At 39.6% G+C, this 26310-nt stretch overlaps 2 protein-coding genes across 5 annotated transcripts in view; one reads left to right on the top strand and one right to left on the bottom strand.

Annotated features, from left to right (window-relative positions):
• Nucleotides 1–15704, top strand: part of LOC140321613 (cell surface glycoprotein CD200 receptor 1-like) — a 25171-nt gene extending 9467 nt beyond the window's left edge. The window contains exons 1-6 of one of the 2 annotated variants that reach the window (XM_072398357.1): nt 650–770; nt 4190–4510; nt 10230–10499; nt 11407–11500; nt 13796–13853; nt 14738–15704. In XM_072398357.1, the coding sequence (XP_072254458.1) occupies nt 746–770; nt 4190–4510; nt 10230–10499; nt 11407–11500; nt 13796–13853; nt 14738–14872 (903 nt within the window). In that variant the 5' untranslated portion in view covers nt 650–745 and the 3' untranslated portion in view covers nt 14873–15704. Of the gene's footprint in view, nt 1–649; nt 771–4189; nt 4511–10229; nt 10500–11406; nt 11501–13795; nt 13854–14737 lie in introns of those variants that run through there. The other variant, XM_072398356.1, reaches the window with a different exon arrangement.
• The window catches only part of LOC140321616 (OX-2 membrane glycoprotein-like), a 77868-nt gene extending 51558 nt beyond the window's left edge, over nt 1–26310 (bottom strand). Inside the window, exons 1-5 of one of the 3 annotated variants that reach the window (XM_072398359.1) lie at nt 25890–26310; nt 19586–19940; nt 18990–19061; nt 18349–18478; nt 17248–17723 (exon numbers count right to left, since the gene is read on the bottom strand). In XM_072398359.1, coding sequence (XP_072254460.1) covers nt 17607–17723; nt 18349–18478; nt 18990–19061; nt 19586–19940; nt 25890–25974 — 759 coding nt within the window. In that variant the 5' untranslated portion in view covers nt 25975–26310 and the 3' untranslated portion in view covers nt 17248–17606. Of the gene's footprint in view, nt 1–17247; nt 17724–18348; nt 18479–18989; nt 19062–19585; nt 19941–25889 lie in introns of those variants that run through there. The other 2 variants (XM_072398360.1, XR_011918987.1) reach the window with 2 other exon arrangements.

Below are 26310 nucleotides of genomic sequence, written 5' to 3'. Positions count from 1 at the left end.
ACATAGTGATGAAACAATGCTACTATGTAACATCTGGGGAATGTCATTGTGATATATGAGTTGGTATCACACCACTAATACAAACTGTGTCACGCACAGGAAACTTTACATGATGAGCAAACAAGAGAAACATGACCTAAAGGAAACCTAAGCGGAGAAAAATGTAGGTGGTATTGCTGACCTATTTTTCAGTTCGACATGCTGCTCAGGTCAAGCTGGACACACATTTCCCACCCAAGGCATGTTCTGGAAATCTTGTGTTCCATTGCATTCATACTCCATTCAGGCTTGAAAAAACAAAATATTATTTTATTTATTATATATTTACATTGCTTTATATCTATTTATGTATATATATATATATATATATATATATAAATATATATATATAGCGATGTACACATATAATAAATATATATACCGGTATGTACATATATATGTATGTGTGTGTGTGTCTAATTATACGTATATATATTATATATATATCACACAAGAATCAAACTGCCTTGCCCTGCCTGTATGTCTCTTGGCTTTGTATGTCTAACTGACTACTCCAGTCTATTATGGAGGAGAGATGGAAGGTGAAGTTAGCTTAATATACATACTTGATTTCTTACAGCAAAGAAGGTCAGACAGCCTTGTTAGAGCAAAACTTCATTTTTGATGTTTAGTCAGACAAATATCTACTAAAATTCAAGCCAGGACTGGTACAAGGGAACCCGAGGAAGCATAGTGGAAGCCCTATATGAATGGGGGAGGACAGGGAACCGGTAAGAAAAGTGTTAAAGTAGAAGGTGGGGTTATGTGGGGGATAGTTACGAGGGGGATAGTGTGGGGTTGGGTTAAAGTGTCAAAAGTGCAAAGAACAAAGGGGGGTGGTCAATGTTGGTGGGACAGAGTGAGAGAAAAGTTTTCCCACCCGCTCACCCCTTAGGGTTTGGGGAAGGTTAGTTTGGTTGCGGTGAGGTCCTCGAGGGTTGGTTTTGGGGAGTGGTTTTATTGGGGTCAGAGATCCATCCCTGGTGTGGAATCTCTGGCATGTTGTGATTATAGTTGGAATGGACGAGGGTTGGGGACTGCAAATAGTGGTGATATCGTTCCCGAGCTCGGTGAGGATGCTGCTGGAAAGGTATATATCATGGTGGTGCAGATCCCCTAAAAGGGGGTTAGTGGATAAGGGAGGCCTTCGAGGAACGGTAACCAAACATGTAAGAAGAACCTCAGGATAGTTTTAGGAGAATGTTTTTGTTATGGTTAATACTAAGTTCTATTTGGTTTGTCATTTTTTGGATTTAGTATTATTATTGTTATGATTATTTAAAAGGTTATTTAAATTATAATACAAGGTCTATGGGCCATTCAACCACTATTGATGTTGTGTATTTATGTGTTCTGGGAGTAACAAAAGCAATAGGGAGGGGAATTTGCTGAATGCAGTACTCTGTCTTTGTTGGATTTTACTGCTGTACCAGAGACAGAAAATTAAGGAAATCTCCCCAATTTAAGGGTTTTTACCACCTCGGCAGATGTCCCCCTTTTTTATTTCAAAATATATTTTCTCTTGTTTACATTGAATTTTAGATTTTTTTAAGATTTTCACTCATTTTCTATGCATGGGATAGTACTGACTGGGATAGAATTTGAGAGTAAATTTCCCCTATTTGGGACGTGGTCTTTATTATTTCACCTTGAGGTATTCTTTATTGTAATCTGTAACTCTTTTGTCACAGCAGGTGCTTTATTGTCTTTTGTTTTATCTTTTAGCCCAGTGTGCTTCTCAGCAGTACTCAAATGAGCCTGCTGTTTACAGAACACAATAGCTGAACCTGAAGTTTGCACACACATGTGAATAAGTCATCAGAGTCATATGGCCTGAAAATCTCTCCAAGACTGGCAAGCTTTTCTTGACAGGGTCCTCTCCTCCTCCTGTGTCACTCTCTGTATTCGTCTGTCATTTGCAACCCCTATTTATTGTACAGCGCTGCATAACATGCTGGAGCTTTATAAATCCTGTTTAATATTATTAATAATAATAATACTAATAAAAATATTAATATTGGACTGCCATGGGAGAATCTGGGTGATCCAGGACATAAGGAATGAATCTAGTCCAGGATTGAAAAGATTTGCAAAATATTAGCAAATGATTTTAGGAAATCTATTCCAGGTTTGCTGGGTTACCCACGTTCTCCCATAATAGTCGAACGTCTCTAATTTTGGAGAGCTTTAGTAAATCAGGGCCATTGCCGCACTCAGACAGTTTCAAGCAAAGTAACCTGAACATCAGATAGAGCAGCATCTATTGTGCATTCTCTTTAGATACCCTTATCGTCTTGGTAATACTTTCTCATGTTTAAAATTTTTCTAAAATATAATATGTCTAGCACAAAACAGTACAATATACCAAAATAAAATAAAAAATACACCTGGTCATGAAAAACTTTACATACGAGGAACTTCTTGCCTAAGGAACAATTTAGAGTTCATTAGTGTGTCAAGTATATTTAGTCAAAAGTCAAAAAAAAAATATGTATATATTTATATATATTGATACTAATCCAATCCCATTTTGATTTTGATTCTATTATTACATTTGTTCCCCCTGTCATCATGTGATCACTACAAAACCCTCTATATCCTTTGCAGAGACCAGCCACTGGCTACAATTCATTCTGCATTCAGAATGTCTTCATTTGTAGCCACACGATTGTACTGTAGAGAGGTAAGACCAGAAGTAACCACTCATTTCCATGATGTCCAATGCAAGGAATTTTCCATAGGCAGGAAGCTGATATTGAAATTAATCTCCTGCCCCCTAGTGTTCAGCCAGATGTAGTACAAACTGCCAGCAGCCTCTACACCAGGGTTCCTCCAGGGGTTGCTAGGGGTTCCTTGAGCAATGAGCAGTTGATGACTCTAGAACAGTTTTAGGGACACCTATTATTTTATTTTTTTTTTGGTTATCTGTAAGGGTGGCTTTCTCCTCAATATTTATATAGCACCAACATATTACGCAACACTGTACAAAGTCCATAGTCATGTTACTTGCTGACCCTCACAGGAGCTCACAATCTAATGTCCTTTCCATAGTCATGTCTTTTTTACAGTCTAAGTTTTTTTTGGGGGGGGCAATTATCTAACTGCATGTTTTTGGAATGTGGGAAGACAACTGGGGGAAACTCACACAGACACAAGGAGAACCTGCAAACTAAATGCAGATATTCTGCTGGCCAAGATTTGGACCTAGAACCTAGCGCTGCAAAGGCCGGAGTCCTAACCTCTGAGCCACTGTGCCGTAAGAGTTATGTCACCCACTGAGCATCTCGCGAATATACAGTGAGCTGTGACTATAGTGATTATAGAAGGGGTTCCCTGAAGACCTGAAAGTTAATATGGTTTAGTCCATGCTAAAAATGTTAAAAGACACTAATTTATACCAATTGTGTAATCATGGGTTTGCTGAAAGAGATTGGAACTTTTTGGACTCCAAATGTTTGGTAGAAAGGTATAATCCAAGTATTCTGTGGGTAATATTGTATTTGTCTAAATATTTCATATCAATGTTTCCCATGAGGCCAACACATTTCGTTGTTTCCATTGTGTATAAATATAATTTCTGCGTAGCAGCAAACTGGGTTGTTGCAACTTTTTCGATTTATAAACTACAGGTGCTGCAATATCATGTAAAGTGAATCATACGCATTGCATCCTTTGCTGTGTTTGAAGCCACCTATGGTAATGTATATCAGGGTTGTCCAGACTAGGGAAGAGTGCGAATGCCTCTGACAGTCTTTCGAAAATTTCCCTGAACTTCCGATGGGTCAGCGAAATTTCCGTGAACCGATTTTGCAAATCCATTAAGTCCAGGGTGCAGGTTCCCACGGTCCCTGTTACAGCCCAGTGACAGTGGGAACCTCTGGTTACAGCTGATTGGAGGCACGCGGGTGCCTCCAATCAGCTGTGACTGCAGGCAAACTCAGATGAACTCTAAATTCAAGGAGAACATGACCTCATGGCAAATCACAAGGCCGTTCTCACTTACATGTTCTGTAAGCAAGAAAGGCCCGATTCACTACAAGATCGAAATTACAAACAAGCTTAATAATGGGGACTGATACAGGGGGAGGGTTGTGCTACCCATTGTATATAGAAGCTACATTTATCCTATTTACTTGTGCTTCTTTTCTAGACATCAAAGTAGTTCACAGAGGAGACACGGTCACTCTATTCTGTGAAGCTGAACAGGGAAAAGAATTAGTTATGTCTACCTGGAAGGTTCAACGTTTAAAAGAGCCAGAGTGCACTGTGTCATTCACAACTATCACCAAACACCGCAACATTTCTAACGAGACATTCAATGGCTGCAGTAATCGCTTGCGTCAAGACATTGACACCAAAAAGATTACCCTCACCATTAGGAACAGCACCCTTTCTGATGCAGGAAAATATACTTGTGAGATTGTAAATGAAAATGGAACCTTATTTAATATAATTATATTACAGGTATTAGGTAAGTGTTTATTTACTGTATTTTATTTTAGGAACAAGTATTATGCAAACTCAAAAAATATAAGCATAAGATCATTATTAAATCTAAAAGTTTTAAATGTTGTGACTTTATTAATGAATATAAATATGTATGCATATAAATATATATATATATATATATATATATATATATATATATATATATTCCTCTCAGAAGAGATAAAAAAAAACACATATACCTATTTTCTCGAATATAAACTGATCCTAATATAAACTAAGATACCTGAAAATACTGGAAAGTATAAAGTGTGGGATCCGCGGGCACTCGAGGTTAAATGGGGACAAGTTTCTTCTACTTCTAGTGCCCTGTGATTGGCTGAGGAAAGGTAAACCCTGATGACAGCTCAAGCGTCATCAGGATTTTCCTTTCCCCAGCCAATCACAGAGCGCTGAGGTGAATGAATGGCGAGACTTGCCCCATTTAACCTCTAGTGCTGGGGATCCTCTCGATAAATGTGACCGCAGTCGCATTCATTGAGAAGAGTGTGCGATCCGTGGCACTAGAGGTTAATTAACCTCTAGTGCCTTGGGGATCTTGTCAATGAATGGGCCGTGGTTGCATTCGTTGAGAACAGTGTGCGAACCCCGGCACTAGAGGTTAAATAGAGACAATTCTCCCAATTCAAAACCTCTAGTGCTCTCTGATTGGCTGAGGAAAGCCAATCAGGGAGCAATATCACTATCCAAGAACACATACAACTAGTAAAGGGCTACAAGAGCGATTAGGGGAGCGGAGCTGACAGCTCCGCTCCCCTGATTGCTCTTGCAGTTCTTTACAGTCCCGAAAAATAACTTTTCCCACCATTGACAATAATGGTGTTCGAATTTAGCATTCGTTCACCTGAACAATATCCCCCTATTCGATGGAATAGCTGTCAAATCGAATAGTGAGATATTCGACCAAAACTACCAACACTACGTTCAAAACCATAATCAACTGAAGTACCCAAAAAAATGAATGTGAATAAATATATTTATGATGTGTTGTTTTTAAAACAGTTAAAGGGCTCTGTCTGTTTGCCTTTTTCCCTCTTTTTACAGTTTGAAGTATTTTGTACTTTTGAGTACAATGTCACAATGTCATTTTTTCTTGAATCTTTTGTGCATTATCGTTGGTTACAAATTTTGTTGATTGTTTCATACCCTATCAAGATGATGATGGTGCCGTGTCCCCCTGAAAAGTGCAAAAAAATAGTAGTAGTATTAGTAGTAGTAGGTAGAAGGTCTGTTATCCACTAGGCTTTACATGAGGACACAATACCATCAATATTTTGTTCATATTTTTTTCCCCCTTTTAATAGGTTAATTTTGTACTTTCAAGTTGCTTATGATGGGTCACTTGCTTTTTTGTGTATTTTCATTGGCAAATTATAGATGGTGCTGTGTCGTCGTGATGTGTGACAAACAGTCAGTTATCCACTTTACTTTGCATGAGGACACAGCGCTATCATCTGGATTGGGTATAAAACAAACAAACAAACAAAAATTATTTTTCTGATAGCATTTTAAGGTAAAAAAAAATTCAGGTTTATCTTCGAATATAAATGTATTCAAATTAATACCTCTATACTGTAACTCACTGAGAGGAAAAAAGCAAGTATAAAATATACCTTAATTGGGGTGTGGTTTGCGCAAGGCTGGATAGAGCCGAATCTTGCAGAGCTCCCTGCGGGGCACACTGCGGTATCCAGCGGAAATGCCTTCCAAAACCCCTAAGCATCATACTCCCACGAAGGGGAATACTTCTACTACTACCAAGGGAACCGGGGGGACTGCGGGTGGCGACATCACAGGGTTTTTCCCCCAGCGTTCACAGCACTATGCAGCAGCTTCCATGGGAGACAATATGGCGGATGCACCATGCGGTCCTGCTACATCCTTGCACTTCCACTGCTCCCTGGAAGACTCCAAGGATTCCACAGCACCAATTTTATCAGGTGAGCCTGCACCTTCAGCTGCCTTAATCGAAATTTAGCCTACTAGATAAGTCACATACATGTTGTTTGGAAAACTCATTTAAACAAGAATTGGCAGAGCTCAGGCAGAGCCTGGAAAAACATGTATTAGATCATACACGCAAAATACAGCAGGCGTTCTGCTCTATAGATGATCTAGAAAACCTCAATTGGCGGAACAATATTAGGATTTGTGGCCTACCAGAGGCTACCACCACACCTGATCTGTTGGCCTCTGTTCAGGGGATTTTTAATTTACTCCTAGACCGTCCAGTATCTACTAAAATACTTTTGGATAGCGTGCATAGGGCATTGGGCCCCAAACTTTCTGATCCCATGCGTCCAAGGGATGTCCTTTGCCGAGTGCATTATTTTCATGTTTATGTTATGGCAGCTGCCCGCCGCAAACAAGTGCTGGATTTTTGATGGGGCGAAACTGTCCATCTTACCAGATCTATCACGCCGCATGCTTACCATGCATAGGGCCCCAAAGCCTTTACCGGAGACGCCTAAAGCACGGAATATTTCTTACAGATGGGGCTTCCCATTTCAGCTACATATTAGAGCTCAACGACACATTCTTGTGTTTAAAGATATCACTGATCTACCCAAGATTACCCAACATTATCTCTACCCTGGATCTACCACCCATTGATCTTCCTGCCTGGAATCAAGCCGTCAATGGCCCATGATCAGAGATACTCAATTACCACATGGCAATATGTTGAATATATTTAGTGGTTGACTTGAATTACAAGTACCTTTGGTTCTCCCTCTCCTATCGGATACTCAAGTGACTTCTGCTATGTTCTATCTCCTGGGCTGACTATGATCAGTCTTCTTCTATGACTGCTTTGTTGGGATTCCTCCATATAACATCATGAGCGGATGCTGGATGGTAACAGTATGTGTGATGCTCACGACTCCTGGTGGAACTGGTCTATGGAAAGGCCCACATCTCCACATGGGGATCTGGATGATTCTATGTGTTAGATGATTCTAACCACACTTTTATAGTTCAACTGGCATTGATCTCAGGAACTTGGTTTTGGACTTTAATGGTTTGCTAATGTTGCATGATATCGTTGCATTTTTATGCTATGTTAAATGTGCCTCTGCACGTAGGCGTAATGTTGTTGCCGTTTCTACAGGTATGTGCCCTCCATGTCCCCTTGTAGGGCTCTTAGAATAGTAAGATATTTAGACACCCGTCTGGGTGAATCTCTCTTTAGTTAACCCTCCAAGCAAGTTTCTATCTAATTTGCTTCAGAGCCTTAAATATCTCTATTCCGGAGACAAAAGTATCCTCAATAAAGAGAAATTTTCCTTTTCCTGGCAAAATAATGCCATTAAATACTTAAGGCTATGTATTCCCTCCAAACTGAGTGATATTGTGGATATTAACTACAAACCCTTATTATCCAACATAGAAAATTTGCTTAGGTCATACCAAAATCTTTTATTATCGCGGATGGGGAGGAGTTGATTAAGATGGGTATACTACCGAAAGTCCTCTAATATTTCTATACACTGGGAGCCCCACACCCACGTTATTTTATACCTAGTCTAGAACAGGCGATTTATTCCTTTATATGGAGAGGACAGAAAGCCAGGATTATTCGACAGGTACTTACCAGAAGGAAAGCGGGTTGGCTATACCTGACTTTGATCTATACTCTAAGGCTGCTATTATTCATAGGATTGTGTATTGGACCCAAAATAAACAACATAAGGCCTGGGGACTTCTTGACGAACACATGGCATCCTGTTCTTTACCACCATCCCGCTGGGTGACTCCACAATCTAGGACCCAATCGATACCCACACCTCTTACGGTCACTCAAACATGGTCTTTATGGGATGACATGAATAAACAAGGCCTTCTCTCCACTAGACCGGGCCCTCTGACTCCACTATTCCACAATCCTGATTTTCCTAGTGATTTACATACGCCTTTATTTTTGAGTTGGAATAGCACTGTTTACGCTAAAATAATTCAGGTACTTACCCATGGACGAGCCCCATCTTTCTGAGACATACGAGTACCTCCAGCTCAAGGGGATCGGCCTGCTTAGCATACTTTCAATTGAGGAACTTTATTTACTCCATTACTCCCGTTGAGGTGCTTTCTAGATCCCCCACTGCTTTTGAGCAACTTCTTTTACAAAAACACAGAGTCCTCCATGGAGTGAGCTGCATTTATAATATTTTATTAACTGAAACTTGCCTGGGTATTCCTTATTTTGTCAGGTCATGGGAATGAGAACTAGGACATGACTTAGAATTAGATCTAATCATGAAATAATTTTGCTATGTTCACCGGTTGTCTAGATCTGCCAAAGATCAGGAGAATTACTTTAAAACTTTGAGCAAGTGGTATAGATGTCCACAAGATATCTATAGATTTAATCCTTCTTACTCTCCTACACGTTGGAGATGTTGGAACTCTGTTGGGTCTATGCTTCATATTTGGAGCTCTTGCCCTCCAATTACTATTGGCCATTCTATCAGGTTCAAATAAAATCATTAAAAGAGGGCTCCTCTGCCACTTTATTACTACAGGACATTGCGATGGATAAAAGAGATGGATGACATTGCTTATTTAGAACAACAAACACTTTGGGAAGAATTGGGCTCTCAGGACGGCATGTCATGGGATATGTAGGATCTCTTATGAGCCTCTGGGAACATTATTAATATGTTGTCAATTTTCTCTCATATACATAACTCTCTATGAAGGCAAGGTGTCATTGGTATTGGTTATGATTGCAATTGTATTTAAAAGTGTACTACTGACTGCTGAAATCTTATTCTTTCTCTCTCTCTTCTCCACCCTCCCTCCTCTCTTTTTTCCCTTCTTTCTTTTTTCCCTTTCCTTCTTCCTCTATTTTCACCCCACTCTATATTTTTTTGTTTTTTTTTTCATTCTTTCGGTTGTCTTTTCATTTTTTCCTCTCGTGTTTCCATTTACTGTATTTATCTGGGTGTTTTGGTACTTATCATGTACAATGTAGTTATCTTATATGTGTTAAGCCGCGTACAAACGTGCAATTTTTGTGCATTTTTTCATGCATCGTGTAGTCCTTTGTCGTTGGAAAGGATTGTGAAAGATCCTTTCCAACGACAAAGGACTGCACGATGCATGAACGGTGCAGTACATACAGCACTATTCTGCTCTATGGAGAGGGGAGGGGGAGAGCGACGGAGCGGCACCCTGCTACACGCTCTCCCCCTTCCCTTTCATTAGGATCAGTCGTCGTTCATCGTCCGTGGATCCGCCAGGTCGGTCGTTCGGACGATGGACGACACCGACTGTACACATGGCAGATTTTCGCCCGATATCTGGCTGATGCCGATTATCGGGCGATAAAAATTTGACGTGTGTACGCAGCTTTAGTCTCTTTCTTGCTATATCTGCAAGAATTAACCTACAAGATTCTACAACAATCTACAAGATTAACCTACATACAGATTTTTGCAATGTTAAATTTATTTTTGAGATTTCTTTGTTTATATGTTTGGAAGCTTGTTTGTTCAAAAATTTAATAAAGACAGATTTTACATAAAATATACCTTACATTGTATTTAAACTAAAGAGAATGAATGCCAATGCATTACTTTTTCTGTCTTTTTCCTTTCACCTGGTAATCCTGCGGTAACACACAGAATTGGTAACAAAGAACATTACTATAGAACACAATTTTTATTTATTTATTTTATTTCCAGTTAAACCCTCTGTTTTAATTAAACCAACTGGTCCCATGTCTGCCGAGTGCCAAGCTATTGGGGGGCATCCTGCCGCTACCCTACAGTGGAACTCATCATCATTGCACTCTAAAGTCACTAAAACAACTTCAATAGAAAATAATAACACCACTACTGTCATCAGCACCTACACCCTAATGGAGAACAATGAGACTCAAACAACCTGCGCCGTTTACCATCCAGCCTTCCCCAGTCCAGTTTTATTACATTTAACAATTCCAGGATCTGCGGGTATGTTGGATTCTTTTTATCTCACTAAATTATTTTTTTTTTTATCGCATTTCTGTGTTTGTTAGTGTTTTTTAACTGTGCCATTTAACCTCAAATGACACCTTGCAGATTTGTTATTGAATTTAGGTCTGAGCTGGGTGATTCCTAAATGTTCTGGTTTTGTTGATTTGGATGTATGCTTGGGGTCATTGGCCTATTTCAAGGTGTAATTTCTTTAAAAGCAGCCCCTTGAAGGTTTTGGGCTACCAGTGACTGGTATTCAGAACTGATCATAATTCCCTTCACCTTGACAAAGCCCCAGTTTCAGCTGAAAATTACCTCAAAGCATGATATTGCCACCACCATGCTTCACCATGAGGATGGTGTTCTTTGGTGATGCAAAATGGTATTTTCGCGCCAAACATACCTTTTGGAATTGTGGCCAAAAAGTTTGACCTTGGTCTTCTCAGACTATAACACAGACTTGATAAATTTTCTTGCAAACTTTAGCTTTTTTCTTTGTAGGAAAAGTATTCTGTCTTGCAACCCTTCTGCATCACCAAAAGAACACCATCCCTGTGAGAGTTCAATCATGTTTTGGAGTTGCTTTTCTTCAGCTGGAAGTTAAAGCAATCTTTGGCCATCTTGATTATCTGGGCCAGGATGATGTAAATTCTGCGCAGGCATGTGGGAGCACTCAGTCCTGGCAAATGCAGGGCAAGCCAGGATTGCCAGGCATCCCAAGCTGTGAATGTTACAGTTCCAGGGTACAATTATGTAGGTAGGAGAGCAGAAGGTACATCACCTGTGCCTTTCAGCAAAAATAACCTGATTGAAAATTTTTAAGGGTAAAAGAATAGTTTTTGTGTCCTGGTTAAATTTCTTTCCTCTGCTGTTTAGTAACGATCATACCAATTAATTATTCCAGAAATGAAGATACTTTGGTGGGTTGCAGTACCAGCAGCTGTCATCATTGTGATCGCCATCACCATTATCCTGTTCTGGCAGAGGTCAAATCTCAGGTATGTACCTAAATATATTAGAACATCTGTGTATTTAACATGCATACATTCAGGTACAGCACAGTCCATGCAGATGGAATTGTTGGAAAAATTCCTTTTCTTGATTTGTGTAGCCCAGAGGCCCGCTCCTCCTTCCTTGCTGAACAAGCCCCTCCCCCTTGACCCACCCCCTTCTCCTTTACAACCCTTGCAGCCTCCCAACCACTCTCACCCCCCTCTTTGGGGTCACCACCTCCTGAAATTAATACCTTTAGGGCTCCAACACCATAGATATATTCTTCCAACTTCAATAAAATGACTGTTCTCAAGGACCCCAAATAATAAAACTGTACCCAACTACCAAGGGTCGGTGGGTAACTTGCTCCCTCCCTGCCCCAGTAGGAAAAACAGACTTCCTGCTTCCTGAACCTTTGTTCTGCTTGGTTTGACTTTGCAGCTCAGGAGGTGACGAGCAAATAATCTCAGTCATGTATTTGGGTATAGGACAAATTGTGGGGAGCCGGACCTACACAATTAGTCCTACAAAATGTATGCTCATTTCTGGGTACATTTTGCCCCTGCACCTACATTCCTCCTATCTGCCCTACTTTCACCCATTTACAGCTATTAAAAAAGTCTTCATCACATTCGGTCTGATTTATCAAGGCTCTCGAAGACTGGAGAAGATGAGGGAATTATTCCCCCCCGATCCAGCAAACCCAGAATTTATCTCATCCCGGGTTTGAAAACATTTTCTAACTAACATCAAATGAGTATGAAGAGGTAATTCACTTTGCTATGTGAACACCCTAAATTCTTTTTGTAAATCAGCCCTAATACCCCTTTAGTTTCCTCAAGCCTGTGAGGCTTTAGACAGCCCTTGGAAAGTGACCACACCACTATGCTGGTGATGTGGGAACCCAAAAAGCCACCCTACTATTCTGCAGTCCAGATAAAAAAACCAAAGGATCCTACATTCATTATTATTTTTTAATATTTAATTAACTGTGAAAATCGGCTAGTGAAAAGTGTGTCCATTATTGATTACAATCTTCAGAGGTGACCCAATAAAGTTTTGATAGTTAGGGATAACATTTCGATTTGGGTCAGCTTGCACTTGTAGCAAATTTGAAGGATTCACATTAATCTCAAAACAATTTAGACAATTTTGGTTCTGTATTACAAACCCATATTGCCCAGAATAACCTCTTATTCAGAGCCTCAAAACAGCCAATAAGGGCTGAGAACTGGATAACCCAATGTGTTGCAGCCAGTGATAAGCTTGAGACCTATGTAGTGCAATGGTGGGGTACACTCTACTTTGTACCCCCCTATCCTAATGTTTACAGTCTAGTCCTTGTATTGTGGAAGTAAATGTAAAAAATAAATATTGCATCCAGGTACTTTATGGAAGAGTGACAGGTAATGTCTCTTCTACAATACAAATAATATAACTGCCTAATGGCAATTCTTTATTTTCATTCCCATACCCATACCCATTTGTACTCAGCATATCCTTGCATCCTGTATTGTGCTTCACATTCAGCTCCTTAACTGGTTTTGTTATACTGGTTTTGCTGTATCTGTTTTGTTATACTTTTCTTTAGGAATTTCCATCTTTTCCTTTTTCCTTTTTTGAGTTATCCGTTGATCTCAGTTTAGCCCTGATTATTTTTTTTCTTTTGAAGGGTAGTTGTTTAATAAATGTACATTTTAAAGGTCTACAGTTAAATGTGGTAATACCAGCACCCTACAGCATCATTGCTGTTATTTATTCAAATTTAAAGAAAACATAAAAGGAAAATAGTTTTTATCAAAACCTCTTTAAATCATCATCACCCCAGATTCTTTGCACCTTGCCTTTTCTGGCCCTTACCATCCTCATATAGCGAGATCTGCTATACGAGTTTCATAGCTGAGATTGCACCAGAATTTTGTCAATAAATACTTACTGAACTAAAACTAAGCAAATATATTTACCAAGAACCCCATTATATATATGAATGTGTGGTTATGCCATGGTGTTATCACTTGCATTACCATGATGTACGTAACTTTATGTAACTTGCCCACTTTAACCTTTGGCAGCAGTTGTTTTTTACTTTTTTCTTTGTTTTTTTAATCTGGGTTAATTTACTTGATAACACCCAGTTAAGTTTCCACTCTCGGAGTTGCAGTTATGTATTAGTAAGAGGTCCTTTGGAATTCATCCCACAACAGCAACATTATCCATTTGGTTACCAAATTGTTCGGCAAGAGAAATGTATATCTGAACAGATCAGACCACCAAACTACTTTTTTTTTTCTCCCCTGCAGGGCAATCTGTACAAACAAAAAAGGAATTGTTTCAGATATGCAAGAAAATCCTACCGTGGTAAGAATGCTTAAATATTCCTGGGACCAACATTGCTGTCGTTATATTATGCATCAAGACATTGTTTAGTTGTGTTCAATCTTGGAAAAATTTTTAGCTGATTAGAAACCATTTTGAAAACTTGAGGATTGTTGCAGCCCATGAATGGCAAGCCACTGCCTCCAATGTATAGGTTATTTGGTGTCCGGTTAATAAACACTCTCCTTTGTATGGGTCTACGGCTAAAAACCAATAATTTAAAGCCATTGTTTTGCAACTCACTGGCTAAAAACAAATAAATATCTATATTTTTGTTTTTTGCTCCAGACTGCCTTATGCCGTGAGGGTTGGTTGCTTTGCTCACTTTTCTGCACTTCCAGTGCTAAACTGATAGGTGGTATGGGCACTAAATGCTACACTATCTATGCTAAATGCTAACACTAGGCACTATCTGGTCAGGTCTTCTCATGGTACTCCGGTTTTGTATTACATTCCAAAAAGCATGCAGTTGGGTTAATTGGCTTCCCCCCAAATTGACCTTAGACTGTATTTATATGAGTATGGTAAGGATATTAAATTGTGAACCCCTTTGAGGGAAAGTTAGTGACATGACTATGGACTTTGTATAGCGTGACCTAATATGTAGGTGCTATAAAAATACTGATTGATAATAATAACAATACTTCTGATTTACAAGCTTTCCAGTCACATTTAGTCCTGGCCACTGTTTTCTGGATTGATAGCTCTGCCCTTGTTGCTGAAACCTTTCCTATTGTGATTTGTAGTATTTTTAAGGGAAGTGGGTAGGAGACAAATGTTGGGACCTGGTTCTTAAAACAGTTTTAGGAACTTGGTTGGATAAAGTTTGCTAATTGGGCACTGATGTTTATTTTTGTTCCTATTAGATTGTGGAAGAATTGGAGCCATATGCCAGCTTTACACAAAAAGTCAACAGTATATACAACTCTACCAGCGAGCTTTCAGAAGCAAAGGGGAAAAACATGTCAACAGACCATGGAATTGGAAAGATCTACTTCTAAAATCATGATCTCAATTCTACAATTTTTAAAATATTCATGGTGTGGCTGATGGACCAAGCCAAACAACAGCAATTCATCTTTATAAAACTCCTGACCTAGTTTCAATCCAGCTCATAGATTTGGGTGTTCGCTTTCACAATTGTGTTTTCTAGATTCTTCTGTTACATTCTGTTATAAAAAAAAAGAAGAAATGTAACAGGTAAGAAAGAAAAGGTACAGACTCAAAAGGGCCCAGGGTTAATGAGATCTCATCATGGGTGCAGCGGGTGTGCAGACCTGAGAACTCAACCCAGGGATGCCAGGAAGTCCTCGTAATGGGCTTAGCAGGTATGCAGACCTGGCGACACCTCCCAGGGATGATGGAAATACTTGTATTAGACATAGTAGGTGTGCAGACCTAAGACTTAATGTCAGAGATGGTGGGAACTACTTGCCATCTACACAGTAAGTATGCAGACTTGGCAACTCATCCCAGGGATGGAGGGAAATACTTGTATAGGACACAGTAAGTCTGCAGACCTGGCAACATACTACATAAACGGTTTAAATTCCTCAAATTAGGTTCCATCGGTGTGCAGACCTGGGAGATCAGGGATGGTTAATGCTCCTTAAAAAGTTTAAACCAGGTTTTACGACCCATAAACCCAGTGCAGCGAGGATGGGAGCCCCTCAAAATGGGCACAGTTGGTATGCAGACCACAGAATACATAATGTATAATTTTCCTTAAGGAATAGGTAAAGCAGTTGGTTCTGGTGAAATTATGTATTTATTTTTATCTTTTTATTTCTTGACAAAAAAATAAAAAAAAGTGAATAAACAGAAAACAAAAAATGTCTTTTGTACATTGGCTTCATTTTTAAAGATATAGGGGCTCTTAAACACTTGACATAGAGGCTACACATAATAGTATTATACTGTTTATTGTTTAAGAAGACTAAAGGCTTTGGACTGGTGGACCCTTGCTCACCCCACTTCCTCCTTACCCTTCCATATAACCTTTTCACTCCACTTCCGTTTTGATCTTTCTTCCTATCCCAACCATCATCTTCTATTAACCTATGCAACTCTTCCTTGCTCTTAATCTACCTTACCCCCCTCTAGTCCCTGGTCATGCTGGCCTTCTTCTGACCTCCTTCCTCATCAGCTCCAGGCCCCTCTCTGTGTATCTGGTTTGATTACCTGCAGGGTGACCTATCTCAACTGAGCCTAAAGATGCCAAAAATATTACAAAGTACTTGTTTTAAAGTATGCAATATAGCAAAAAAAAAAAAATAATAATTATAAAGAGGATAGACAAAGAATTTTTTTTTTCTTTTTTGGTAAAGTGATATGTATTATTTTCATACATACAGTGCTTGATAACTCATACAGTCATATAAAAGATTTCACATAGGGAAGCAAGCATAAGAGGTCCACCCCATTCAAAACATAATCCCTGCATGTAATCCCTGCTCTGTATTGATTTTATCGTCTCTTCTCTGTATAATTATGTTATACAGATGTGTGAGTGGGGTTTGACTATCTGTTATTCCAATGGAGTGAAGTCTGTGACTTGTATAGCAGTAAACAGTAAAAAAATATAAATACAGATAAATCTCAGACCTTTATTTTAGTAAGTTTTTCCATTAGTAAAATAGAACAGATGGGTAAGTTATATTCCCTGCTAGGACAAGTATGTGGGTTGTAATTGCTGACCTACTTTTACAAATACTAATTCCTGTCCACTAGTGGTTTCAAGTGGAAACCATAACGAAAACTATTTATATGGTCTGTTATCCAATGATGTACCTAGCCGAGTTGATGAATAGCTGGATGTCTTAACACCCACACACAGTGCACATTCCTCTTATTTTCGATAACAATCATGAAAAACATTGGTAACTTTGGCAACAATCAGTCAACTGTTACAAAATACATGCAGCACACAGGCCATCATTGTAATAGGAAGGTCAAATGTGACTTTATGGTCATTATGTGGGTAACACTAAATGGTCATTATGTGGGTAACAAATAGGCAATTGTGACAATATACAAGTAAACACTTGCAAGATTTGAAAAAGATTAGCACCCAGCTAATCAATGTTCAACTAATTTTGACTTCAGCTCTGTTTGACATATCAGAGCTAAGGAGCCGCAAAGTATCGCTTTTTTAAGAAACTGTGTCTGCTAGGGACGTAGTCCTAAAGTATCCACCGCATGGCTGTACCTGGTGTGATCTGCACGCCCCTGGGTAGACCACCCCTGGGCACCACTTTAGCTTTCAAACCTGTGTACCCCTTATGAACCACTTATAATCCTGCCATGACCTTGTTTATTCCGTATAATATCTCAAGATAACAAACACTCACATATATCACATTTTTTATAAACAAAATATGGCTTTATTTTGGTGTTATTTTCTTACAAAAGTGATCTAAGTTTCCCTAAAATAGACAAAAAAAGTAACACAAATATACAAATAGCTGTTACAAATAGTAAAATATAATAAATAGTAAAGAATAAAATCCACTTATTGGACCCCACCTATATGCAATGACTTGATATTTCTGGCACCTAGCTGCCCTGACTCCCCGACACCGATACCACAGCCTTGACTGGGAGGGTGGGCAGTAAATTTTCTCCTTGCCAGCACTAACTGACCAAAGTCACCCTCTATCCTGGCCTTCTTAAAACCTACCTTAACCCCACCTATCTATATTTTGGAATAGTCCAAAAAACGTTGCTAAATTTTCCTCAGAATTGTTGATTTGTTACGCTGGTGGGTGTTTCAAATTGTAGATTTCTTGTACTAATTGGGAATCCAGGAATCGATTCCTTATTTTTTTTCCTTGATGAACTGTTTGGGTCTTCCTGAGAATCAGAAGGAATAAATCCAGTTAAATAAATGAAAACCCGCAAAAGAAATAGCCTGCATAGATCTTTACTTCTCATTTTCATTTCATTGACAGAGCCCTTAATATCCATGGATAAAAGGGGATAAAGGGGTTCTGTTATGTAATGAGGGAAGATAATATCAGGTGAGGTCAACCAGACTGGTAACTGTCTTGTTTCCATGGGTATACTGTTGTAAACCCTATCCCTTTAATTTGATGCTCTGCTATATGTTACATCATTCAGACCTCTGAAGCCGTCTTCATTTTTATGCGGTGTTGCACCAACACGTTTCCAGCTACTGGATCACTACATTCCATACACCATGCTGCACATGTTTTATATTGTACAGTATTCTAAGCATGGTTAGGATTACTTAAATTACTGCGGTGTTGCCTTGGACCTTCCATGTAATGTACCCTCCTCCACCACATATGGTTTTCAGGTGGATGGAGTATAATGGTTTAATATAGATGTATTTTAGTAATGACACAATGAAAATTGTTAGTGTTATTGGTACCTTGAAAATCCCTGTTTCTATGTTTTTTTGGCTATTTAATAAAATAACATAATAGGAAACACTCAGAACACACATATAACTTACTTTCGATGTGCTTCGTAACTGTGCAGAATCGCCAAGCCCATCACCATCAGCACCATCATTATTCCAGTAATGACCATTAAAATCCCGTCCAGGAAACGTTGCTGCTTTTTCTTTTGCATTTCTGGGTCGTCTGCAACAATAAAAATATAGTATAGGAGGCTTTACCAATAAAACAGACAGCCTACAAGAATGTGAACATTGATTAGGATTGGCCAATCTCTGATCGACATTCAACCAGTAGTGCTCCCTGATAACCATCAGCCAATAGGATCACTACCTCCATTTACAATATTACCATGGCTCAACTGGTTGGTAGTGGAAATGTCAGGAATTGCTCCCTTTGGCTGGAAGATGTAAGGGAGCGCTACCAGCTGAATGTAGGCTCTATTGGGCACAAGGCGTCAACCAGGAAAACAATTGACATCAAGGAGTTTCATTTTATTTCTACTGATTATGCTCCCAGAACACATCGACCAGTGTATGGCCACCTTGATGAGTTTCTTCTCTCAGCCGTAAGTTCCAGAACATTCTACTGATGATCTACTGAATTCAGATCAGAACTCATGAAGGTTTACTGCCGGTGTTTGCTTTTTACCTATTTTTAGGTCCCCTAATAAATCAAGATTTAACGACACACTCACCCGTATTGGAACCACCTATGTTGTGCTCCTTCACATCCACTGTTTTTGTGGGATCTGGGTTTGGAGGTAGGCCTATTAGAATGAAATAAAGCAATTTTAACACACTGTGGTCCATTGCATTTTGGCACTTTTGGCATCATTCAGCACTCGTTACTCAGGAACCTCATCCCTAACACTGCAGATGATCTAGCTGTTCCGGAATATTGTATTGTGTTAAAATCCTATTGATTCAAAACCTGCCTTCTCTGCTTCATTGCAACAATTGCTCTCTCCTAGCTGTCTGTGACTTGTTCTTGCTACCCTTTTTCTCCTTCAGTATATGATATGTTCTGTGCATTACACCAATTTTTCCTTTTTGCCCATCCATGGTCTAATATAGCTGACACTCTAAGTGTTGTTCATCACAGGGATTTTTTCTCCTGCACTCCTTTGGCTTGGACCACCCAGCTATCCTTCTTCTAGTCTTACTGAATGTGCAGGGTTGCTGACATAATGCATGCACTGCTAAGGTACTAGCCCTCTCTCTAATTTGTTGGTTGTATTGATCCTATTTTTTTCTGGTTATTACTAAAATAGTTTTCCATTATTATGTTTACTTTTTAACTGACTTACGAAGATCAGTCAGACAAACTTCTCCTTTGATGGCACCATTTGGATATACATTAAAGAGACAGACGTAACAGGCTTCATCTTCCGTCTTCAATTTAAAAATCTTTATAGTGGAGTTTCTTGAACTTGCATTTATAAGGGAGACATGATTCTCAAACAGTTTGACAATGTTGGTTCCATAAATTTCACTGTAGGTCGCCATGTTCTGAGTGTTCTCCCCCCTTTTCTTTTGCCAGGTAACTTGCAGAACATCCTGATGAGCTTGGAACTCACATGTCAGAGTAACATCTTCTCCCAGTACTGGGAGGCTTGTGTTTTGACACTTTACCTGATATCCTGATACTTAAAATAAAAGAATGACAAAAAATATAAATATAAAATATAGGATAAATACATGAAAGTGTGACAACAATAAACAGCAAGGTCAAAAAAAAAATATTCAGTTTATGCAAAACTCTTTTTTTGTAACTGTGCAGAATTGCCAAGCCCCTCACCATCAGCACTATCATTATTCCAGTAATAACCATTAAAATCCAGTCCAGGAAACGTTGCTGCTTTTTCTTTGCAATAATAAAAAAATAGTATGAGGAGGCTTTAAGAAGTTTTAAATCTAATCCATTCTAAGGCTTTAGTATTATGTTATTCTGGTTGAATGGTAGTATGACCTCTGCAACCAAATTCCCAAATCCAACCTTTTATATCCAACCCCTTGGGAAAAAAACATAACCCAGATAAAAAAACCCTATAAGACATAGTTGGTTCAGGGGAAGGCAAAAAAAAAAAAACGCTGGTACAATTTGCTTCAACAAGGGGAAAAAAAATTCCCATGAGGCAATCAGATGTTCCCTAAATCCACAGTCACTATTATCTTTGCTGTAAAGCCTTAACCCCCAGTTATATTCTGTGCTTCTAGAAATCATCCAGCTTTTTCTTAAAGCAATCTATAGTAGTTGCTGAAACTACTTCCTGAGGGAGCCGATTCCACATTTGCACAGACCTTACAGTGAAGAATCCCTTCCTTATCCGGAGCTTAAACTTCTTTTCCTCCAGACGCAAAGAGCGCCCCCTTGTGCTTTGTAATGATCTCAAAGTGAATAATCAGGAAGAGAGTTCTCTATATGGACCATTTATATATTTATACAGGGTGATCATATCCCCCTATACTTCTCTTCTCAAGGGAGAATAGATTCAGTTCAGCTAATCTCTCCTCATAGCTGAGCTCCTCCATTCCATTTATTAGTTTAGTTGCCCTTCTCTGCACTCTCTCCAATTCCACAATGTCCTTTTTGTGAACTGGTACCCAAAACTGGACGGTATATTCCAGATGTGGTCTGACCAATGCTTTGTACAGAGGCAGGATTATGTCTCCATCTCTGCAGTCTATTCCTCTTTTAATACAAGAAAGTTCCTTTGCTAGCTTTAGATATTGGAGTTTGGCATTGCATGCTGTTATTATGTGTATGATCTACCCAAGGGTGTCCAAACTTTTTGCAAAGAGGGCCAGATTTAGTGAGGTTAAAATGAGTGGGGGCCAACCACTAACCAGGGTTAGTGTAAGTGTGGTCTGCGTGGGGCCCTCACAGCCCACCAAGGTGACGTCAGGGTTTCTCTATGCACGGAGTCCGGTGACAGTGCTGGCTCCGTGTAGAGCAAGCACACTCCCACTATAATGATGTAAGGGATTCCCTGTGCACACGTGGGGACTTCCGTCTTGCCAATTATGCCAGCGGAGTAGCTTGCAAAAAAAGATGAACTTTTAGGTGGCTTTCTAGTGGTAGCACCAGCAAGTCAAGTCCCAGTGAACTAAAAATATGCCTCTGGCTGGTGGTCAGTGGCCCTGTAGTTCAGTGATTAACTTACCTGATGGTTGTGCACTGTTGAATGGCATCCATTTTTGGTTGTGTTTGTGCAGTACTGATTGTGTCCCTGGAAACATTTTTTTGATTTGGTCAGTAAGCTATGGATTCTAGCTCTGGGGATTTGTCCTTGGTTGTTTTCTTTTTATATACAGTATGTTACCCTGTCCCTCTAGATTAGCAATGTTACATTAATACAATTTTTATTATATTTATTACAATGTTTAATGTAATTATTTCCTAATGTTTTTGTGGAAATGTTGGTGTGCTTTATGTTGAGTGATGAAAAGAAGAAAAGGGATGGGGTGCTACGCCATCCACTCCATGGGGCGCTCAATATAATTTCCCAAGTTAGGTAACAAATTACTTGACTACCCAGATATTTGTGGGAACCAGAGCACAATTAAAGTAAAAGAAAGAAGGCATGAGTCAGTTAAGGTTCTTAGGTTTCAGGGATGTATCCAATTTGAGAAGCATCTACAATAAACATTACAACAATACAAAAGAAAAAAAGACTGACAAAGAAATCGAATAACCATACTGGCTACCATTTATTATGGACATAATAATGACCTTCATAGAAGAACACCCTTCTATTCTGTATTCAGTATTCTGACTGCTGCATGTATGGTTTGTTTTATGTTAGATACCAAGGTGTCGATTATCTCAACAGTTGCTGGTTGCAAAGCTGTGCCCAACTATTTTATCAAACTTATTGGTTCAGTATTATTGGTTGGTTCTCTGTAGGATTACAAGTGTCCGGACACTATAAATGTTTTTATTCTGTCTCTAGTACAGACCTCCCACCATCCCTGAGTTCTTAGGTGACTGGAGTTGGTTACTTTCTATGATCCTTTGGTTCATAGGTGATTGGAGAAGAAGGAAGTGACCTGCCATTATCCCTGGGTCCATAGGAAATTGTAGAAGGAGGTAAAGGCCTGTTTTTATCCCTGGGTCCATATGAGATTAGACAAGTAAGAGGTGACCTCTCCCCATCCTTGAGTTCACAGGTGGTTGGGGTTGGTCACTCTATACCATCCCTTGGTCCATAGGTGATTGGAGAAAGAGGTGGGGACCTGCCATTATTCCTGGGTCCATATGAGATTGGACTTGCAAGAGGTGACCTTTCCCCATCCCTGAGTTCACAGGTGATTGGGTGAGCAGTAGGTCACTTACCACCTTACCTGATTCCAATGGGCAGTAGTGTGATCTCCTAACATCCCCCAATCCATAGAAGATTATAAAGGCAGGATGAATGTAGTATTATGTCAGATGGTATTCTGAACTATCATATGTCCGTTCTAACACCAGAAAGTATTACTTCAAACATTGAAAATCTGATTGAAAAAACATTTTTCTTTCCTGCATATGATTGGACGGTTGAAGTCAGCAGAGCTTCATCATAATTACTAAGTTCAGTAAAATGTCTCCTGCAAAGGGGTAATTCACTTTGCTACAGGCTATATCCCTATAGTAAATTAACCTCAATGTATACAACAGGGGTGTCAAACTCAAATATATAAGGGTAAAATAAAAAACACACTGATGGTTGCGGGACAAATTGTTTATTAAGAGTTTAACATCTGAAATGTTTTGAATTGCAATGCAATATGTATGACATCTAGTTTTGGAGCAATCATTTCTATCCTGGATGCTTTTCAATATTTAGGAGTCTGAAATAACTTAGAAAAGGATGGGGATGCTTCCTCCACTACATACTACTGCACCTAGTTAGTTACCAAAAGCTAAATGTCACAAGCCCAGAGTCATTGTTAGATGCTGTCACCTGGTGCACATACAAAGCACAGTCATTGGTAATATGCGTTCTGATGCAGTGTGCAAATTGTCATTGCTCTTCTTCCTCTCCGCGATTCCTGGCCCACCTCCAACTCCCCCACCCCACCCTCTAGCAGTGAGGTCTCTAAACAGTTCACCATGCTGTGCAGTCTTTTCCTACCTGCAACAGACTCTACTTTCTCTCCTCCACTGCTGCAACAACTATAGTCACAGGGAAGCTAACAGGGGCCAAAAAATGGCTAGGGGGCCAGATTTGGCCCGCGGGCCATGTGTTTGACACCTATGGTATTCAATATAACACATTAGTTCAGGGGTCAGGTGTGTGCAATGTTTCTGGACAGCACATAGATTATAGCAGTCAGGACAAAGTAATGTACAAAACAGTATATAAAGTGTGTGGTGGGGAGGAAATATAATGTCCAGAGGGAATTGTGGGAATAGGCGGTGGCAGTTTCCTGCAAAGCCAAACAATGATCTCAGTGCACAATACATACCTGTATTCAAAATCTATTTTCCTGCATCGTTACTTTCCTCCTCCTCCTGTTCAGCAGAAGATCATTCCAACTTGTAGAATCTTCCAAAAGTTAGAATCGAGTCCTGGGATTCTTCACTGTACGGTCTGTGACAATGTGGAATCGGCTCCCTCAGGAAGTAGTTTCAGCAGCTACAATAGATTGCTTTAAGAAAAAGCTGGATGATTTCTAAGCACAGAATATAACTGGGGGTTAAGCCATCAAAGGAAAGATAACAGAAAGAGGTGGGGACCTGCCATTATTCCTGGGTCCATATGAGATTGGACTTGCAAGAGGTGACCTTTCCCCATCCCTGAGTTCACAGGTGATTGGGTGAGCAGTAGGTCACTTACCACCTTACCTGATTCCAATGGGCAGTAGTGTGATCTCCTAACATCCCCCAATCCATAGAAGATTATAAAGGCAGGATGAATGTAGTATTATGTCAGATGGTATTCTGAACTATCATATGTCCGTTCTAACACCAGAAAGTATTACTTCAAACATTGAAAATCTGATTGAAAAAACATTTTTCTTTCCTGCATATGATTGGACGGTTGAAGTCAGCAGAGCTTCATCATAATTACTAAGTTCAGTAAAATGTCTCCTGCAAAGGGGTAATTCACTTTGCTACAGGCTATATCCCTATAGTAAATTAACCTCAATGTATACAACAGGGGTGTCAAACTCAAATATATAAGGGTAAAATAAAAAACACACTCATGGTTGCGGGACGAATTGTTTATTAAGAGTTTAACATCTGAAATGTTTTGAATTGCAATGCAATATGTATGACATCTAGTTTTGGAGCAATCATTTCTATCCTGGATGCTTTTCAATATTTAGGAGTCTGAAATAACTTAGAAAAGGATGGGGATGCTTCCTCCACTACATACTACTGCACCTAGTTAGTTACCAAAAGCTAAATGTCACAAGCCCAGAGTCATTGTTAGATGCTGTCACCTGGTGCACATACAAAGCACAGTCATTGGTAATATGCGTTCTGATGCAGTGTGCAAATTTTCATTGCTCTTCTTCCTCTCTGCCGTTCCTAGCCCCCCTCCAACTCCCCCACCCCACCCTCTAGCAGTGAGGTCTCTAAACAGTTCACCATGCTGTGCAGTCTTTTCCTACCTGCAACAGACTCTACTTTCTCTCCTCCACTGCTGCAACAACTATAGTCACAGGGAAGCTAACAGGGGCCAAAAAATGGCTAGGGGGCCAGATTTGGCCCGCGGGCCATGTGTTTGACACCTATGGTATTCAATATAACACATTAGTTCAGGGGTCAGGTGTGTGCAATGTTTCTGGACAGCACATAGATTATAGCAGTCAGGACAAAGTAATGTACAAAACAGTATATAAAGTGTGTGGTGGGGAGGAAATATAATGTCCAGAGGGAATTGTGGGAATAGGCGGTGGCAGTTTCCTGCAAAGCCAAACAATGATCTCAGTGCACAATACATACCTGTATTCAAAATCTATTTTCCTGCATCGTTACTTTCCTCCTCCTCCTGTTCAGCAGAAGATCATTCCAACTTGTAGAATCTTCCAAAAGTTAGAATCGAGTCCTGGGATTCTTCACTGTACGGTCTGTGACAATGTGGAATCGGCTCCCTCAGGAAGTAGTTTCAGCAGCTACAATAGATTGCTTTAAGAAAAAGCTGGATGATTTCTAAGCACAGAATATAACTGGGGGTTAAGCCATCAAAGGAAAGATAACAGACTGTTGATTCAGAGAATCAGGAAGGAATTTTTTCCCCTGTTGGAGCAAATTGTACCAGGGTTTTTTTTTGCCTTCCTCTGGACCAACTATGTCTTATAGGGTTTAATATCTGGGATATGTTTACTTCCCTAGTGGATGAACTTGATAGACTTTTTTCTTAAGTCTTCAACCTGACCTACTATGTAACTATGGTACCGCCTATGGAACAAGCACTGAGCTCCAGGACACATCAGCCATTAAATAAATCATATGGAGTAGCTCCATATAATTAGGAGCCCCCCCCTATAAATGTATACATAGCATGCAGAAGCAATATGTACATGGTAACATTTACACATAGCAGACAATACAGGTCAGACTAGTTATCTACATACATATAATATTGTAAAGCTGTACTCACCCGTTATGGCCAATAAAGACAAAAACAGAGCAACCAGCAGACACATTCTGTACGGCATGGAACAGACGCTGAATATATTTTGCATTGGCAATTTGTCACCACACCTTCCTGTCCTTATTTAGTTACACTTCCTCTCCTGTTCCCGATTGTGTAGATAGGTTAACCATTAGGCAGCTCCTGGTACAAAATAATATTGTTCTGTATTTATGGCAGGCGCAGCACCATGAGGTGCCTTGTGCGCTGTGGCATTAGAAGAATTATTATCTCTGTCTCTCTTTTGCCTGAACAGACTGTCTTTACTCTATAATTCCTCTAATACCGTTCCATAAAAGTAGTAGGTTTAAAGAGCACACCAAATACTTTAGATAACTTCTTTATTAACTTCAAACTTTCTTCATATAACACTGCTGATTCTGCAGCA

Source organism: Pyxicephalus adspersus, chromosome 1 (genome assembly GCF_032062135.1).
Source record: "Pyxicephalus adspersus chromosome 1, UCB_Pads_2.0, whole genome shotgun sequence".
Classification (NCBI taxonomy): Eukaryota; Metazoa; Chordata; class Amphibia; order Anura; family Pyxicephalidae; genus Pyxicephalus; species Pyxicephalus adspersus.
The sequence above is the reverse complement of the archived record's forward strand: the minus strand, read 5'-3'. Positions and strand labels throughout refer to the sequence as shown.